At 43.7% G+C, this 20,583-nt stretch overlaps 1 protein-coding gene across 2 annotated transcripts in view; it reads left to right on the forward strand.

The window, feature by feature from the left end:
- Positions 1 to 20,583, forward strand: part of EPHB1 (EPH receptor B1) — a 289,639-nt gene that overhangs the window by 210,596 nt on the left and 58,460 nt on the right. For both annotated transcript variants that reach the window (XR_012715343.1, XM_075269057.1), the window contains exons 6-9: positions 8,312 to 8,436; positions 10,159 to 10,321; positions 16,505 to 16,613; positions 18,821 to 18,885. Coding sequence is in view for 1 of the 2 variants with exons in the window: in XM_075269057.1 (XP_075125158.1) it covers positions 8,312 to 8,436; positions 10,159 to 10,321; positions 16,505 to 16,613; positions 18,821 to 18,885 (462 nt within the window). In the remaining variant the exon portion in view is untranslated. The remainder of the gene's footprint in view (positions 1 to 8,311; positions 8,437 to 10,158; positions 10,322 to 16,504; positions 16,614 to 18,820; positions 18,886 to 20,583) is intronic.

Below are 20,583 nucleotides of genomic sequence, written 5' to 3' on the forward strand. Positions count from 1 at the left end.
TCTCGTCACATACGCAACTCCCAAAGGCTTTAGAAGAGCGCAGTGCTTTAATGCTATATAGTCTATAATCCATAATAGTTTAACTGCATTAAAATACCATCAGGTAAGACAATAATTGACAATTTGATATGATATGATATAAATATGCGATACGTTCCTGGATATTCGCCAGAAATAGGAGCAGACAGATTGAGACAGAAGCTTTTAGCGCTGCAGCAGACGTCTCCACCATTCTCCTTCACCTCCAGCCTATCTATTTCTTTATCTCCCAAGTCATGTTCTTCAATCTAGCATCCATCCATATTATCTGCGACTTTGTCGTCTCTTCATATTTTTATTTGTGTCACATACATAACTGGTTTCAATATCCATTAATGCAAAAACATCTATCAAATCCGCTCAAAGGATCTCAGCATAGCCATCCGTCTTTTATATATCCAGCAAATGCTGAGCATTTGCACGTGGTCCAAGATTCTTAGGAGAAGGGCTCCTCGTAATTAACCCTGTGAATGTCGGCAGACGACTTTACAGCAAAGTGACGTATGTCATATATCATGTAAATCATAGAGGGTATGGAATCTGTTCATCTGGTGTTGTATGATGTCTGCCCTTATAACATGACCAACATGGTGGAACGATCTTGAAATTTAGTAGATGAGATATGACTTGATGTTGCCGACACTATTGTCATCATGTATAAATAGCGTTGGTGTTTTAGTTTGTCTCCTGGAACTATTGTGGGTCACCCCATTGTGACAAAATTGAGCAACAGATATTATACGGCTCAGCGAATTTGCATTTATGGATATGGGGTGCCAATGTCACCAATCAAGCCAAGCGGGGGGGCACAGTGTAACATTATATACACTATGTGATCAAAAGTATCCGGACACCTGGCTGAAAATGACTTACAAGTTTGTGGCGCCCTCCATCGGTAATGCTGGAATTCAATATGGTGTTGGCCCACCCTTAACCTTGATGACAGCTTCCACTCTCGCAGGCATACGTTCAATCAGGTGCTGGAAGGTTTCTTGGGGAATGGCAGCCCATTCTTCCCGGAGTGCTGCACTGAGGAGAGGTATCGTAGGTCGGTGAGGCCTGGCACGAAGTCGGCGTTCCAAAATATCCCAAAGGTGTTCTATAGGTTTCAAGTCAGGACTCTGTGCAGGCCAGTCCATTACAGAGATGTTATTGTCGTGTAACCACTCCGCCACAGGATGTGCAGTATGAACAGGTGCTCGATCGTGTTGAAAGATGCAATGGCCATCCCCGAATTGCTCTTCAACAGTGGGAAGCAAGAAGGTGTTTAAAACATCAGTGTAGGCCTGTGCTGTGATAGTGCCACGCAAAACAACAAGGGGTGCAAGGCCCCTCCATGAAAAACACGACCACAACATAACACCACCGCCTCCGAATTTTACTGTTGGCACTATACACGCTGGCAGATGACGTTCACCGGGCATTCGCCATACCCACACCCTGCCATCGGATCGCCACATTGTGTACTGTGATTCGTCACTCCACACAATGTTTTTCCACTGTTCAATCGTCCAATGTTTACGCTCCTTACACCAAGCGAGGCGTCGTTTGTCATTGACCTGTGTGATGTGTGGCACCCAATCACCTGACCACGTTCGTGAGTTCTGCGGAGCGTCCCATTCTGCTCTCTCAAGATGTCTAATGTCTACTGAGGTCGCTGATATGGAGTACCTGGCAGTAGGTGGCAGCACAATGCACCTAATATGAAAAACTTATGTTTTGGGGGGTGTCTGGATACCTTTGATCACATAGTGTAAATCTTATTGTATTACAGTATATTTGTACTACATTCAGAACTTCTAGACAATTCATTAGCTCACTTCATGACATGGTTTATGGCTCATAGATATGAAATTGGAGCCATAGAGAGGTATAATAGAGGGCTCACAGCCACTATGGAAGCCCAAGTACAGCCCAGTGCAAATTGGAGACATAATGCATCTATGTGTATGAGCTGTAGCAAATAGTAGGAGGCTAAAGCTCTTTTAAGGTGGCAGAGAGCCTTGTTACCTACTGAGCCTCTACAAGTATTAAAGGAGCTTTAAGGATAGGTCATCCATATCTGATCAGTGGGGGTCCAATACCCAAGGACCTCCACAGATCAGCTGTAGTGAGCACCGGCTGGTGACATAACATTCATTCATCAGGAGGCCTGTTTGAAGCTCAGTCTCATCCAAGGGAATGGGACTGAGCTGCAATACCAAGCACAGTCTTTCGCAGTGTACAGTACTGTGCTTGATAGTCAGTGAAGAGGTCGCAGTGATGAGCTGGTTGGTGTCCGACCCCACTGATTTTATATAGATGGTCTGTCCTAAGAATAGGCTATCAATATTACAATCCCAGAAAAGCCATTTAAGGGCCCTTGGGAAACCCTGTAATTTGCCCCACTGCGGGAAAAATCGCGACATTTTACAGTAAGGGCAAACTGGATGGGATTCTAGCGAATCCCATGCCCACATTGCGGTAAAAACCATATTGCGGACATGCCGCAATTTCCAAAAGCGGCGCATTTTTGTAAATTGCAGTATGTCAATTATACTTACAGAAACGCCAGCCATTTCCCCACAGGTATAATTGTAACAGAAAGTCAGCGGAGGAAAACTCCCGAACCTTCTGTCTACAGCGCTCCAGGAAGAACCTTGATGCGTTGCCGCCGCTTTTTTTTCCCGCAGCACTTTTATGCAGCGAGACATCTCATGGGGCCAAGGGAGTCTGTCACCAGGATATGCAAATGAACTCTTTGTAGCAATAAGGACGTTGGTTTTACCTCTTTGGAGTAATGGCAAGTACCTTGTTGCTCCAAAGAATTCAATTACATATTGGCAGCGGAGGCACAAGTGGAAAACTCTGTTGGATTCAAGTGCCTCCGGGGTTAAGTTGATATTCTGGATTCTGGTGACATTACATCATACGATTAGCTGTGGAATGATGTCATCAGTAGCAGAAGACCCACTTAGCACCCTAGAAAGTGGCGTACTTAAAAAAAATGGTGATATCTTGGGAGCGGAGGCACAAGGGGAAAACGCATAAACGCTGTTTGATTCAAGTGAGTGTAACCTATCTGCCTCCGGGGTTAAGTAGATATTGTGGATTCTGGTGACATTACATCGTACGATTAGCTCTGGAATGATGTCATCAGTAGTAGACGACCCACTTAGCACCCTAGAAAGTGGCATACTTAAAAAAAATGGAGTGTGAATCCATAAAGATAAATGTAGCCAGCTGGTCTTACAAAGGCAGTCTGCATCCTTGCACTTGTTGCTGTATATGGCTTACTGGGACCTGTAGTTCCCCATTCTGCATTTGGCTGTAGACTCCGTGTGACGTACATGCGGAATTATCTGAAGCAATGTAATTTTCGAGGAGAATACTTGACGCTGATCCTGTTGCTGTAGCTTTCTAAATTCTTACTGCATTACCCATGCTAACCACGCAACAGTGCCATAGCTATGAAGCCTGCAATTAACAAAACAGCAATCAAGTTAAGTGCTTAATTTCAGGAAATTAACATCCTTCTCCAAAAGGATGGGAATAGAAAACAAAAAAGGCGGATTAGAGGAGATCTGTGTAAACAGAAGAAGCGTCGGCTTTCTGCCTCCTGCGTGCACTTGAAAGAGAGACCTTGTATTGGGGAGGTAAACAGAGCTGACCTCCGAAATGAAGCATTATGCAAAGCAGAGAGGAACCGGCGAGACCCCAACTCCTCGCATTGGAAACTTCGGAATGATACAAGGCCGTCATATGAGGCAGGGTTTAACTCCGAGAAGGCCGAGCATGTAGAATAATAGGTTTATCTGGCGGGATCATATCACATTGTCTTAAAGCACAGCTTAACATGGATTAATTACAGAAGCAATTACACGATGAACTTTACTACACAATGCAAATTGCATTACAGCTGTCATCCTTCGGTATAATTCACACTTGTGACTGCTTTATGTGCCTGTTGCACTTTGCACATGATCTGCGCCGACTGTTTTCCATCACCTGAGTCACCTGATCATTATTGTATAACAAAAATGTACATGGAGAGGTAGCAGAGCTGAATTTGTCATGCGGGCCTCTGGGTCTGCATTGTTTCTACAGTACAATGACTCTTTGTTAATAGAACTGGGACAGGAGAAATTACCTGACAAAAAAAAATCACTGGCTGTTCGCCATGCTGCCGTGAAAATCTTTATCATAAAAAAGAGAGACCTTAAAGGGGTTGTCTGATTTAGAAAACCCATTTTAAATACTTATTAGGGAATTGTGGGTAGGTGGGTTTGGGGTGGGGAGTCCCATTCAGGACCTGTAACCAGAACAGAGAGCATCTACTAAGCGTCTCTCTCTGAAGGACTCATCAAGTCTGGCTCTGCCCATTGGGTCTACTGTGAGGGACTCATCAAGTCTGGGTCTACTGTGAACTGTGTAATACTGTTCTTCACCTGCGGGGGTGCTAAAAGGACACTATATACTTAATTATTGATTGCTACATAGATCGATGTAGTGCTGCAAATCCTTTTTGGATTGAAAGTGTTAAAGAAGTGCAAAGAACCAACAATGCCCAATAAATACCGCATTACCTGAGGATGAGCAACAATTCATACGTGTGTTTTATACATTTTATATATACACTGCTATATGTAAAGTATATATATTGTACTGCATTATGTGATGCCTTTGTTATCTATCTCTGTAATAACATGTCATTATCTATCATTAACATATATATCCTACTATCCTACTAATATTATAAATGTGAAAGTTTGTGAGTTTGGATGTTTGTTCCTCAATCACGGCCAAACGGATTTGGCTGATATTGCACACATACCTGTATGGTGATGGGAAGGAAACATAGGCCACTTCATAGGCCGATCCATCCCCTGACATCACGACCGCTACCGGAGAACGTATGGTCCTGCTACGCTGCAGGACCTAAGATGACGTCATCCCTGGCTTCAGCAGGACTCTGATAGGTCTGCTGCATCCTGTGGGCGGCCCGATGGACGAAGTGCGAGCTGGAAGACATGGTGGCGGCTCGCCGCTCCGGCGCGACACTGACATGCACTGACACAATGGTGCATACCCACTACTGCGGAGTGAAGCGGACACGCAGCCTCACTCGCTGTGGCAGGGCAACTGGATCGGCTGTGCGAGTAACCACGGGGGACTGTAGTGTTCTGTGCCGGGGGGCCACGGTATAGGACTTTGGGAGCCCAGGGGGTCGCGCAGGAGGGGAGGGGGCTGCACAACAGTGGTTTGGGGAGCCAGATGGGCGCCCAGGACCCCCTTACCTGGGATTCCGCGGGGGTAGGGTTTGGAGGTGCGCATTGGAGGAGGGGGCCACGCTACAGAGGTTTGGGTGGGCCGAAGCCACGCGGGCCAGGGGCCACGAGTTTGATACACGTGTCTGCACAAAGTACCACGTGCCGAAAGATTTCATACGCTTTTCTGCACACAGTTCCACACGCCAATGGATTACATATGCGCGTCTGCACACAGTTCCACAAGCCGACGGATTAGATACGCACATCTTCACACAGTTCCACACTCCAGAGGATTAAATATGCGTGTCTGCACACAGTTCCACAACCCAAAGGATTAGATACGTACATCTGCACACAGTAACACGCCAGAGCATTAGATACGCACGTCTGCACACTGTACCACAAGCCGGAGGGATTAGATACACACCACTGCACATAGTACCACACGCTTTAGGATTGGATACACGACAATGCTCACAGTTACACATGCCATAGGATTAGATACGCGCATCTACACACAGTTCCACATGCCAAAGGATTAGATACGCGCGTCTGCACACAGTTCCACATGCCAGAGGATTAGATACGCGCGTTTGCACAAAGTACCACATACCGGAAGATTAGATACGCACGTCTGCACACAGTTTGACACGCCGCAGGATTACATACACGCTACTGCACACAATACCACACGCCAGAGGATTGGATACGCGACAATGCACACAGTTACACACGCCGAAGGATTAGATACGCGCATCTACACACAGTTCCACATGCCAAAGTATTAGATACGTGCGTCTGCACAAAGTACCACACGCCAGAGGATTAGATACACAGGTTAGCACACGGTTCCACATGCCAAAGGATTAGATACGTGCATCTGCACACAGTTACACATGCCAGAGGATTAGATACACAGGTCAACACACAGTATCACATGCCAGAGGATTAGATAAGCGCGTCTTTACACAGTACCACATGCCGGAGGATTAGATATGCACGTCTGCACACAGTACCACAAGCCAGAGGATTAGATACGCAAGTCTGCACACAGTTTCACACGCCGCAGGATTAGATGCGCACCACTGCACACAATACCACACGGCGGAATATTGGATATGCGCCAATGCACGCACACAGTACCACACGCCGGGGGATTGGATACGTGTGTCTATACACAGTTCCATATGCCGCAGGATTAGACATGCGTGTCTGCACACAGTTCCACATGCCAAACAATTAGATACGTGTGATATAGCTTCACACCAGATCTCCATAACAACCGAACCCTGGTTTGTCACTAATATCCGAAATGAGATACACATGATCACATGATGCTTATGGACACAAACACATGCAATATACAAAATACACCAATTCAAAACTGGACAATTGTTATGGGGCCACTACACAAACATGAATATGAAATATACCTGTGCGAAGCCGGGTCCTCCTGCTAGTACTGTATATATATTGCATCAGCATATGGGAATGTGCGTATTACATAAAGACCACCTTTAATAGAAGCATGGGAGAATAGTAATTGCTTCCACATATACATTTCTGCTACCGCTCATATCATTGAGTGACGATTTTCTCTAAACTACTGGATGGAGTCCCAGACAAGTTCTGATCGCTGCCAGACCCTCCCAGTGAGTACTTGGTGCGATGTCCTCCTTGTACAAAGCACTGATAAATATATTCAAAATATGGCTCCACATTAGAGACCTTGTAGCATCGGTCGTGGTGGGTGTAAAATAAGGGAGGACAGACAACACCTAAGAAAAATTAAAGCTATAGCCTAATATGGATTCTTCACAATACTACAGCTCCATATTATGAAGACTGAAGCACTGAATACGCAACTATATGGTACCTCCATGGGGCGCTGTATTGTCTTCTATCAGAACTGCATCAGATATAGGGAACATGAGATTGTAGACATGATAAAGTGAATTGTGTAATGTGGAAATGATGTAAATGTGCAATAGATCCATGATGAATATTGTAAAGATGTAATATATTGTAAACCCTAGAATGAATGGGCTCTTAGTAGGTTCCCACTTGACATGGGTTCAGTAATTGGCACTGCCTCGACTCCGGACCTGTTACGTATTCAGTCTGGTGGGCTGAACACGCAAGCCCATCACAGCTAACTCACCCTCCGCCTCGACATTCATTGATCCAGCGTGGTCCAAATTTCAGTCAGGAAATATGTAACACTAACCCTAATGTACTTTCTTGAATGTGGACACAGGGTGGTGCCTAATGCTAACAGTCACAGGAGGCCACGTGAGCACAGAAGGAGATGCCTAAGGGCTAGTTCACACAGGGCTCCGCGTGAACACATTCCATCGTGGCTTTCTGCTCCGTATTAGTCCCAAATGAATGGGCTTAGTCCGGAGGGAGGTGTGACGACGCGGACGCCGTGGCTGAAATCACCGCGGAATCCGCCTGAAGAAAGGGCAGCTCGCGTCTTTTTTGTGCGAGCGGGAACAAACCTCTAGCGCAAAAAAGAACGCTAGTAGTCTACACAGACCTCTATTGTGAGGGGGCAGATTTTGAAGTGGATTCGGCTTCAAAATTCGCCCCCTCTTGCCCCATGTGAACTAGCCCTAATACCAACAGTCACAGCAAGTCAAGTAGAAGCAGGTAGTGGTTCCTAATACTAACAGCCACAGAAGATCATGTGGGCACAGGGGGTTAAGGGGAGCCCATACATTTTCAGCAGCACCCTGTTTAATGTTTAATGCATATTGCCAAATGTGCAATCCGAGTATCTTTCGGTCTTCCATCCCAATTCAATATTTTTTAGAGCCAGTCCTCTTTGGATCCATTGTAACCAACACACAGACTGAGAGGACCCGAAAGACAGTTGTCTACGCCCGGATGGTACACTTGGTCATGCACATAAAGCCTTATTCTGATTAGATCTCTTGCATTTATGTTTAGTTTAACTCAATAAATATCTTCCCCCTGGGTGATGTAACTAAAATCCTATATTTCCACTGCTATTTCTACAGCTCCATCCACTGTACCCATCATGCATCAAGTGCGAGCAACCATGAAGAGCATTACCCTGTCCTGGCCGCAGCCGGAACAGCCCAATGGTATCATTCTGGATTATGAGATCCGATATTATGAGAAGGTGAGACATTTAGGCTGTGTTTCAAATGTCCAGTCATGTCCAGCACTAAATAGCTTAGAATTGGTGGGAACAGTAAGTTATTAGCACCATCTATCCCGTTTGATGGTTATGGAAGTCTTAATGATCCATAAAGAGCACAATGTTTGCTAATTCAGTAATGTTCTTCTTGGCCGCGGTTCCAGCTCCTGTAACATCGTCTGCTTAGAGGTCACAAGGATATGTGATTATTCAGTTGGTAGTGCAGAACATGGATCCGATATACTGTACAGTATGAGATCTATAGGCGATCTTACTAGTACAACAAGAAGCCAGGGTGTCTGTCATCCTGCATGACTATGCAATACCTCTCTGATAGCCTCCTTAAAATCCTAGACTGGAAATCGCTGTTCCACCTCAACTGTGATTTCTCTCCTGAATATCCATTCCAGGTGGTCACGGTGCCGTCCATTGATCTACAGTTATCAGGCTTTCAGACAATACATTGATTTCTGTGCATTTGGCTGAAATTACAATACCAGTGATTAGATTCATTGTCTCTGCTCCGCTAGTGGAGAAATCCCAATTAATACATGAATCACCTGTTAGGAGCAGAACCACACGCTGCAGTTTATAGCTTATTATTTGCAGGTTTTGTCTTCGGTGCACAGTGCTGGCAGCCATATTGTGTGTTAAACAGGCGTATAAGAATGAAGGAAGGCAAATGGCAAATGGCTTTCTGGAGCTGGAATATGAGAACCTTGGTGTTTGCAGGAATTAGAGTGTGTAAATAAATGTCTATTAGGCCATCCTTAAAGGGGTAGTCTCAGGAAGACACCCACTGTCTATACTAGGGCACATGGTCCCCTATTTTGTGACGTCTTGGTTGATTCAATTGTACTCAATGTATTCTTGCATTATGGGTATGGCCAGCAGGACCCGGATGCTCTGGAGCCACATTCTTAGCGGGGTTGTCTATGATAACAAAGCCCCTTAGAACATGGAGAAAAACATTATTTTTCACAGTAAAGTTTAAAGGGTTGTAAGAAATTAGGAAAATATCAGTTTCATCCATGGACTGTGTCTGGGATTGTAGCACAAACCCATTGATTTGAATAAGCATGAGCTCCGATTCCATGCACAACCCATTGGAAAGAATGGCGCTGTGATTTGTGTGGTTCTCAATGTATAGGTGAGTAAACATTTTATCAGAATTATTCCTACCAAGCAAATGTCTAACTTGTTCAAGCAAACGTCTAACCCCTTTCTCGAATGGTTAACCCTTACCCTAAAGTGTCTAACCCCTTTCCCAAATCTCTAACAGCTATCCCCAAATGTCTAACTCCTTTTGCAAATGTATAACGCTTTCCCAAATATCTAACCCCCTATCCCCACATGCTTATTCCTTTTCCCAAATGTGTAATCCCTATCCACAAATGTCTAACCCATGTCATTTCCTGAATAGCTAACCCCTACCCCAAAATGTCTAACCCCTTTTTCAAACGTCTAACCTCTATTCCCAGATGTCTAACCCCTTTCCCAAATGCATAACCCTTTCCCTAATATATAACTTCTACCCCCAAATGTTTAACCCCATCCCCAAATGTCCAGCCCCTTTCCCGAATAGCTAACCCCTACCCCAAACTGTCTAAGCCCTTTCCCAAATGTCTAACCCCTCTATTCAAATGTTTATTCTTTTTCTAAACATTCTAAAATTACTTTTTTCCACTTTCATGTTATCTTTAGGATCACAATGAATTTAACTCTTCTATAGCCAAGAGCCAGACAAACACGGCAAGCATAGAAGGGCTAAGGCCAGGAATTGTCTATGTGGTGCAGGTCCGAGCACGAACTGTGGCAGGTTATGGGAAATACAGTGGAAAAATGTGCTTCCAAACCCTGACTGATGGTAAGTGGTCAATTGACTAGGAACATTGGTCATGAATGAGTAGTAAAGCTACTTAGCGAACATGAATGTTTATGGCATCCTGTGAGTTGTGTACTTACCTTATCGGGGGCACATACTGATATATAGTGCTGGAGCAATGGAATGATGTTAGAAGGAGACAATAGAACTTGCCTTGTCAATACTACGGCTGAACGCTGTTATTCCTCCCAACATCCCCATACATACGGTATATACACTTGTCTAGGGATAGGATAGTAGGTTCCTCAGCTTTCACAATCCTTCTCTGATGAGCTTATAGTTATAATGGAAGCCCCCGGTTATACCCCAATCTGTGACATACCCATACTCTTTGGGACAGATCACGCTAACCAAGTACAGTGCTTGGCCTTACTACTCATAGACTTTGAATGGAGAGGCAGCACACAGGACAACCCCTTTAAGCATGTTCATAAAGAGTACTTAAGGTCCAAAATGCTACTTGAGCCAATAACAGAGTAGTGAAGGAGACTTTTTGAGAGGTAATTAAAAAAGTACTGCCCCCCCCCAAATTATTGTATAGGCAGGGCATCCTAACTCACCATAGACCCTATTAACAGAATTGGCCACATTTACAGAATATTGTTTTTGGCCATACATAAGTCTCCAATGAGTTTGGGCGATAAAAAACAGAGCCACTTCTTGCCAGACGTACATATGGTAATGTGCGACTAAGAGCTTCTTCTACACAGGCAGGCATATTGTACAGCACTGCAGTGGAGAAATCCAATGATGTATATGATATATATTATGTCCTCCTTTATAACTAGCTCCATGTAGGGAAATGAGCAATCTGTATGGGTCATTTGGTTGGTTACTACCATCAGAATCCATATGAAGAATTGATTGGCATGTTAACGTCTTCTGATGTTGGCAATGAAGTGTAAAATGGAACATATATTAGATTTCAAACTATATATGCCTCATTGAATCTGAGTGTTTCACACACAATTCATACAATATGTATCCTGTGTATTTACATCTCGGAACTTTCCTCCAGAGAACTCGTCCAGAATATCTCATTCTAGGTCCCATTCCGTGAAGAATTCTTCTCAGCTCTATCAATGTATAATAGTTCAATTCTCATTCCCCCCCCCCCATTTGCGATATAATCAAATTCCAACACATGTGTCACCGCTTGACAGACACGAGGGTTCTCCTCCACGAACGGAAACATTCCACCCACGCTGGCACGGGGCACGGCGCCAGGCTATTGCATGCGTAACACTGCTGGGCATCACTTCTTACCAAGTCTGGGCATTAGGAGGGGAGATAGAGTTGCCAAGAGATGCTGTGCGTATGTATTGTTCCAACGAGCTTAACACCTTCCCTGCCAATCCTCTTTGGACTATGTGCCCAATAAAGGTTACATGGATGTTGGCCAAGATAGAGAGGAGGGGATTTTTTTTCTCCATGTTTTCACACAGCCGTGAGTAAAACAATGGATTGTATATGGAGTGATAAGAAAATAAAGAGTCAAGAGAAAAATATCCCACCCTGTCCTGTCATTCATTTCCGATATCGTTACTCATCTCCGAGCCTTAATGTAGCATCTCTGTTATCGGCTCGGAAATGTGGTCATTACAAGAAGATCCACCTTGTTCCTGGATGAATGTTCATTAATGTCCATGAGTCGTAGGGTTTGGAAGTATTAAACTCAAAGGTCAGACAGAATAGGGCATGGAAAGTTAAACAGGAGGACATTTCAGGAGGAGAACAAGGGCAGGAAGATTAGATACGGTATATACAGGAAGAACACTAGGGAGGGACAAATAACTAGTCAATGAGGTTTCCAAAGGAAAGCAAACATGTCACTGCTTGTCATGTAATAATATCCAGTGAACAATGGCAAGTTGATATCTTCCATGACCTCCAATAAGATATGTATTCCTATTTCCATTAATCTTGGGTTCCATTACATGAAAACAGAAAACTAAACTGGTCATATACCTTCAATAGATGCCATCTGAACACTGGCCAAACATCTTATATGCAATAGATGGTTGGCCAGTCCTGCTGGAATTGGCACTTGACTAAGTTGGGCCTTGTAGATGTTGAGATAAAGTTTATTTTACTTGCAACAATTTCACTAGAAGCCAACTAAGAATATTAAATAAAATTGAGCATAACATTTTATACATCCCACATACTCGCCTCGATTGATAAGTTAGGGGGCATTCACACGGAGTAACGCTGGGCGTGTATCACAGCCGTACACGCCGGCGTTACGGCAGACTGCCGAACACTTCCCATTCACTTCAATGGGAGCACTCGTAACAGCGGTGTTTACGAGCGCTCCCATTGAAGTGAATGGGAAGTGTTCGGCAGTCTGCCGTAACGCCGGCGTGTACGGCTGTGATACACACCCGGCGTTACTCCGTGTGAATGCCCCCTTAAAGGTTTTTTATTCTTTGGACAAGTCTTACTTTTTATAATGTCCCTTGTCAGTAAGCATATATCAAGTTTTCCCCTGTTGGAATCTGTGAAATACTGGCAGTAACAGATCAATTTGCCTACAGTGCCACCACAGGCAAAGTGTAGTATTACACAGTGCCCATTCAAATCACTGATTGGTCTATTTAATGCAGGACAGTACAGGTCCTCCAGAGTGAGAGACACTCTTTGTTACATCTCTCTACTCTACTCTACTCTACTCTTTAAGCAGAGGACCACCTGTGATTTACTCAGAATTCCCTGATCAAATATGTAAGAACTGGCCCATTTTAATATCTTTGACATAAAATCTCTATTAATATTTAGACAGTACTTTTATTTATTAGAGCTGGAACAATTTTTCTTATGCACAATTAGAGCATATGGGGGTTCTAGACAGTGATTCTCAATTTCTGAATTCCCCTAATTTTGCCAGAAGCTGCGTGTGGACAGTCGGCGTGTGCGGTGCAGGGGATTGTAGTGGCGCAGCAGACCTGTTCACTGTATAGCAATGGTTCCAGTGAACTGCTGTGACACACCTATTACTTGAATAGGAGCTGAGCTGCACACAACTCCTGTCCACTAGCAACTTTTGGCACCCGGCTGCTAGAACAGATGATCTGCGTAGGATTTGGGTGTTGGACCCCAACAGGTCACATACTGATGATCAGTGGCATAACTAGGAATGGTGTGACCCCAAGGCGAACATTTGACATGGGGGTTCCCCCCAGCTCCTTTGGCCCCCATGACCCTCCTCCCCAGCCCCCTGATACCCTCCAACACCCCAAAGAAAAAAACGCATTCCTGCAAACAGTATTATGGCCCATAGTGGCCCCTACACACACTATTATGGCCCATAGTGGCCCTAGTGGCCTGCACACACAGTATTATACCCCATAGTGGCCCCTGAACACAGTACTATGCCACATAGTGGACCCTGCACACAGTATTATGCCCCATTGTGGACCACCCATGAACAATTATTATACGTTTGTTCTTTTTGGACCCTAGAATATAATGATTGGAGATCCAGGGGAGGATACATACATAGAAAACACTGTTACTTACCTCTCCGTGGCTCCAGCACACTCCCCACACATTTCTTCAATGTTATACCAGACGCCACCTGACTCAGGCCAGCGTCGCGATGCCTAATGACACTGGGCTGGGCCAATTGACATCTGTGATGTCATTAAACAGGCCTGAAGCCTGCTGGAGCGAAGGAGAGGTAAGTAACAGTGGTTTTTATGTTTTCTCACCTCCCCTGGCCCAACAATCATTATATTCCAGGGTCTGAAAAGTATTCCGCAGAAAGGGATGTGCGGGCACCCATGAACAGGAGCGAGGATGGGTAAGTAAATAGGGCCTGTCACCTGCTAGGGTTAATCCTAATGTCACGGGACCTGTGGCAGCCGCTACGGCAGTTACCGCAGTAGTTACGTCCCTGCTGATGATCTTTCCTGTTGGAATCTTTACTGTTGATCATCAGTATGAAAGTTTGATTTGGAGGCAGAAAGCCCCTTTAATGGGGATAGTTTCCATTGTATACCGGCCAGTGATTATAACCACTACTTTGCATCCCAATGATAACATCTCCATGTAAACATGCCTCAAGTCATTCCAACCTTTACACTTCTTCCTTTCTTGCTACATTTTTATGTCTACAGTTTTTATTCTTTGTCCTTGAGCCGCTGCTTCCAAATTGATCATTTTCCTTCAAATGCTGCAAAATAGAAAATAAATAAATAAAATAAAAAATAAAAAAACCTTCTGTTGATAAAGCAGAATGGATTCAGAACCAACAGAGCGTGATTGAAACATTTTTAGTCTTTCACTGCGGGACTAGCATTTAAAGAGGCCAGTCAGTCTGTATGTACGGTATCTATGTAATAAATAGGATCTGTTGCTATGTGCGAGCAGTCACGATCATTACTTTACCTCACATCTCTTGTGCTTCCAGCCTCCAGGAACATTTAAAGGGACCTGTTATGTGGAACATGGTGTCTAATCTGACACCGGAGTAGTATAGAGCTGGATGAGCTGAGAAAAGTGATATGTAGTTTTGTAGGAAGATTTAGTATCAGTTGTAAGATATTTATGGAGATCCCTACTTATTCTGTCCTTAGGCCGGGTTCACATCTGCGCCCCGGTCTCTGCTTTTGGTTTCCGTCTTCTGCCCGAGAAACTGGACAGGAGACAGAAATCGGCAGTCATTTTTTAAACCCATTAATCTGAATGGGTTTGCAAAGTGTCCGCCTGTGAGCGTTTTATGGTCTCCGCAACAAAACGTTTTTTTTTTATCCGGACACAAAGTCGGACATGGAACTTTGTGTCTGGTTAAAAAAAAACAGTTTCACCACGGAGACCACAAAACGCTCACGGGTGGACACGGTCAACCGGGTTTCCGTCTCCTGTTGGCAAAAGACAGAAACCTCAAAACGGAGACAGGGCGCAAGTGTGAATCCACCCTTAGTTGTCCAGTGGGTGGTCCGAATTGGTGTTTTCCGTATAGGTATAATTGAAGCAGAAAGTCCACAGAGGAAAACTGTACCGACTTTCTGTGAAAAGCGTTGCAGGAAAAAACGCAATGTGCTTCAACTGCAGTTTTTCTGCAACGTCTTACCCAGCCAAACCAGTACCCTGCTTTATGAGGGTCAGTTACCCCAAAACAGCTGTCTCTGGATGGGTCTCTCTTCCATTTGGCTTGAATCCCAGATGTGACGAGGTTTCCTAGAAAATCAGACATTGGTTTTGGTGGCGCTACAGCAAGTTCTACTTTTTCCAACTCGTTTGCTCATTCCTTTCCCAGAATTCTTAGTAGAGCTTGTATGGTCTGTAAGACTCTACACACTAAAAGGTGACCTGTAAAGGCAACGTCTCCTTGAAGACAGTAGTAACCTTCTGACCAAATATACCCATAGGCAACACTAAATGAAGCCTGCATGTGATTGATATGACACAGATTTGGGTAGGTGTTATTGATACCAAGGCACACTCTATAACGGTAGTCTGTAAACTGTTCCTTTAAGGCTGAGACCCCACATTGCGGAAATGCAGCTTTTATTTGTTGCAGATTTTATTGCTTTTTTTGAGGAAAAGCCAAGAATATCTACAATAGGAATGGAAACCATATAGGAAGCTCTTATACGTCTACCTTCTGCTCAGTCCACTCCTGGCTTTGGCTCAAGATCAGAATCTGCAACAAAAAAGCTGCGTTTCCGCAACGGGACCTTGGCCTAAAGCTCTTGTAGGCTTCATTTGCAACCATTTTGTGCATCCGGTAACGGAAGTGAAACACCTAATGTGAATGGAACCTAAATCGTGTTTCTTCCACTTTAACGCCCAGAGAAAATCGATAGTTGATTAACATCAGGTGCATAGAAAATGCTGGAAATGTAAGTCTTTTACCATCCGAACCGCATGAATATACTTGTAGGTACACAAGAAATTACTAGAAGATAGGATTCTGACAGATTTTCTGACCTTTACTGGGTGAAAAGAGTGGGGGCTCATAATGGAGACTTGACATTTTAGATGGTTCAACATGAATCATGAAAGGAACATACGTATAATAAAGATCCGAATGGAGGTCTAGATTTGTAGATTCGCTTACATGCTCTATCTGACACAAATGATAGGCTACATTACAAAAGGCTGATTGTTGTAGGGCAGCCTGGCAGCGCCCTGTGTAATTTCTCATATCCCCTCTTTTAGAGGATTACAAATCTGAGCTCAGAGAGCAGCTTCCCCTGATTGCCGGCTCGGCGGCTGCAGGCGTCGTCTTCATAGTGTCTCTGGTGGCCATCTCCATTGTTTGCAGCAGGTGAGTACGCTCTCCTGTCTTTATGTCGCTTGATGGGGTTAGAGCTGTGATTTCTTTGTAAGCTTGTGTCATATTAAAGTGAAGAGCAATACAATAACATCTTTACTCTTTCTATGTCTGCCGATTGCTGGAGGTTCATACTGCCCCTGGTAGACGGTGCTACTATATATATATATATATATATATATATATATATATATATATATATATATATATATAGTGGCCTACTGCAACAATACGTTATTTGCAAAGTAATAGATTGCTTCATCTTTTTCATGTTATAAGAGTAATTGGTAAAATCTTTTTGGGTTGGCCATGCAAAATTGCATCGAAAATTGGCCTTCTAGGGGAATAGGGGAATGGTTAACATGGAAAACTGAAAATCCGTCACACAGAAAATATGGTCTCGGTAGGGTCTTCTCAAAAACGTGGGCACTGTATATGGAAAAATGGGAAAAATAATTGTATGTAATGTAACCTACCACTTTGACATTGAAGGATAATATCATGGAAAACCTGAACATATAGTTGTCATCCTTCTGGAGGAGACGTAATTTCAATATGTTTCCTAGAAAGCATTGGCGGTAAGATTCTCCACATCGGCTGGATCTCCTCAAGGAGAACCAGCAACCTCAAGAGCAATGATGTAAATAATTTCTCTGGGAAAGATTGCTCATATCTCAATAAAATATTCTGACGTTCCTTTGGGAATTGTAGATAATAATTTAGATGAATTATTAAATTTTGGAAAATAATGGCATGGTAAAAGATGTCATTGGTAGGAAAGCCTCTGGTGCCCTGTCTATATGGATTTTATCTGCTCAGAAAAAAAACCCAGTAAAGTAAATGGGATCACTAAACATGGGCTCCAAGTCAAAATTATCACCAATGATTTCTGAGGCCCGGTTCACATCTGCATTCAGTTTCCATTTGGGAAGTCCGCTTGGTGATTCCCCGAATGGAAACCTAATCCGCATAAAAAAACGGTTACCTTAGGAAACCAGCGACCCCATAGACCATAGTGGAGTCCATGTGGTTTCCATGTAGCGAGAAAAGTCCTGCTTGCAGATAGGGGAACAGAATAGCTGGAACGCAGATGTGTACCAGGCTTAAGAAAATGTCTACAAGTGAACCTTCCATTTGCCATAAGATTGGTTTGTGTATGTGCTGTAGTTAGTTTAAGGAGATTAAAAAAAAAAAAAAACACAATAAAACAAAAAAATCTATAGCACTTTGTAAACTACAGGTGAAATTTTGGGCGCAGAAGTTCTTAAAGGCAGTCTGTCACCAGTACCCAACCCTGCTGATCTGAATCTAATGGTATTTTTCCCTTGAGAATCTGTACCTTGGTTCAGAGATGTAGCTTGAAGCTCCTGGGCCCCATTTACCATGTGGCTTTAGGCCCCTTCTGGGGATTGCTACCTCTGTACCCTCCATAACTATGCCCCTGGGCTTAACATCAAGCTCCTGGATCACAATACAAAATCTGTTCCAGGTTGCCGGACTATGATGTATCATGTATAGTACTGGTCTTCTCATATTGGGAATGGATACCTTATGGGCACCCTTAGGGTCCATTCACACGGTGGAAAATGGTGAGGAATTTGACGTGGAATTTTTCCATGCTAAAAATAAAGCCTCCCATTGATTTCAATGGGTTCCACTAGCGGGAAAAGTAGCAGCACCCTTTGAAGTCAAAGAGAGGCTTTTTTTTTCAGCGTGGAAAATTCCACACCATATTCCTCATCATTTTCCTCCGTGTGAATGGACCCTAAGGCTCCTGGGTCCTGCCACCACTCCCCCTGCACCCTTGTAAGTTATGCTTCCCCCTCAATTGCTTATATATCACCATTTTGTCAATATTCAAATGATCCCTTTGAAGCAATGAAGGTGTTGCCCCTTACCCTTTTAAAGCAATGGCTTGTTGCTCCATAGAGCTAATAAACATAGCTAATAAACAGCAATATCTTTGCAATGGAGACACTGATTCACAAGATGAAAAGGAAGTTTGATTCAGGTGATCCTCACCAATTTATTGGGGCTGGGGTGATATGCTGGTTCTGGTGACATCTGTGCAGACCACCAGCAATGCTGTATATTGGTGGTTGTCTATACTGATCTTCTTCTGATCTTCTGATCTTCTATTGAACTACATTACATCCATTTGCATCAATATTTTTCAAGTCTAGTTTATTTTTGTATTTCAGGAAGAGAACGTACAGCAAAGAGGCCGTGTACAGTGATAAACTGCAGCATTACAGCACCGGCAGAGGTAAGACGTAGCCGCCAGGGACAACATGTGTCAGCACAGTTCAGGCTTATGGTTAACTATTCATTCTAAGTAAAGCAATACTCAACATTTTTAAAGTGCATCTGTCAACATAACACATATGGGGTCATCCATTTTCTTGGGTGAATCAATATCTATGTGAACACAGTGACTTCCCAATAAGTGGCTTCATTTCAACACGACTTAGTGATAAATGGTGAGGCCGCATTAAATGGCTTCATCCAGTGTGTTATGGATATGCATATCCAGGACAGGATTTACATTGCTGTGTACTATAGACATATAACTTTCTACTTAGGAGAATTGCACTTTTTGGGGGCAATTTTTGACAAGTTATTTTCGAGCAAAATATTATTTTATTATGAAAAATTCCACTTTTTGGCTTTTCAGGCCCTAAATGAATATCTGATTTTGTTGGTTGGTTACAGAAGAATTAGTATGAATTAGTATTATACTGCAGTCCACTGCAGTAGAGCTGACTCTAAGTTCTGGTTCCTAAAGGGGCAATGGTTGACTGGCCCAAAAAAGGCTCCTCCAGTGGGCACACAATATTGGCCCTGCAAGAGACACCCAAATTTGGTCTATTTCCTAGAGGTTGTTAGAGGTGGACCCCGGAATCATTTTATCTGCTTGACCCAAGGAACCTCAATCCGACCCTGCAAAGGTGTGCCTGATAACATAGCATATAGACAAGAGTGGTCATGATGGTGCAACCCCTATAACTCAACAAAAAATATATACGTAATGTGTGTGTGTGTGGATCAGAAGTTAGCCAAAATTTGGAAATTATGGGACAGATTTATGAAGACTAACATTGATAACTCCAGTCTTCATGTCTGTTGCAGTGGTGGAGGGTATACCTTATTCATAACATCTCGCCATAAATCTGGTGTACCTCCACCACTGCTTATAGCTGACATAGATTTCAGAGATCACTTATCCCAGTAAACTGGAATAAATTGTCATAAAAATGGCAGGGCTGGCGCAGTCCGTAACCCATCCCCTTCTAGGAAACTTGGAGGGTGTGGCAAAAGTGGAAAAAGTCACAAATTTTTGCACAAAAACCCAATTTTTTTTTTCATGACTTGTACACCAGATCTTATGTGTTTACTTCCATAGATATTGGCGTCTTCCAGTTTTGAAACAGACTAATATATTGCTGAGCGTCAATTTATTTATTTATTCATTTATTCATCTCCTTTGTCTGTGCTTACAGGGTGTATGTCACCAGAGCCCAGCATATCCTCCCCAGCCCTGCAGATAGATAGGTTATGGTTATCAGAGCCCAGCATATACCCCAGTCCTGTAGATAGATAGGTTACCGCCACCAGATCCCAACATATCAACCCAACCCTGTAGATAGATAGGTCAGGGTCACTAGAGCCCAGCATATCAACCCAGCCCTGCAGATAGATAGGATAGGGTCACCAGAGCCCAGCATATCCCCCAGCCCTGTAGATAGATAGGTTACGGTCACCAGAGCACAGCATATCCCACAGCCCGATAGATAGGTTACAGTCACCAGATCCCAGCATATCAACTCAGCCCTGCAGATATATAGGTTAGGGTCACCAGAGCCCAGCATATCAACCCAACCCTGTAGATAGATAGGTTACAGTCACCCGAGCTCAGCATATCCCCAGCCCTGTAGATAGATGGGTTACAGTCACCAGATCCCAA

The sequence above is a fragment of the Leptodactylus fuscus genome, chromosome 3 (genome assembly GCF_031893055.1).
Source record: "Leptodactylus fuscus isolate aLepFus1 chromosome 3, aLepFus1.hap2, whole genome shotgun sequence".
Taxonomy (NCBI): Eukaryota; Metazoa; Chordata; class Amphibia; order Anura; family Leptodactylidae; genus Leptodactylus; species Leptodactylus fuscus.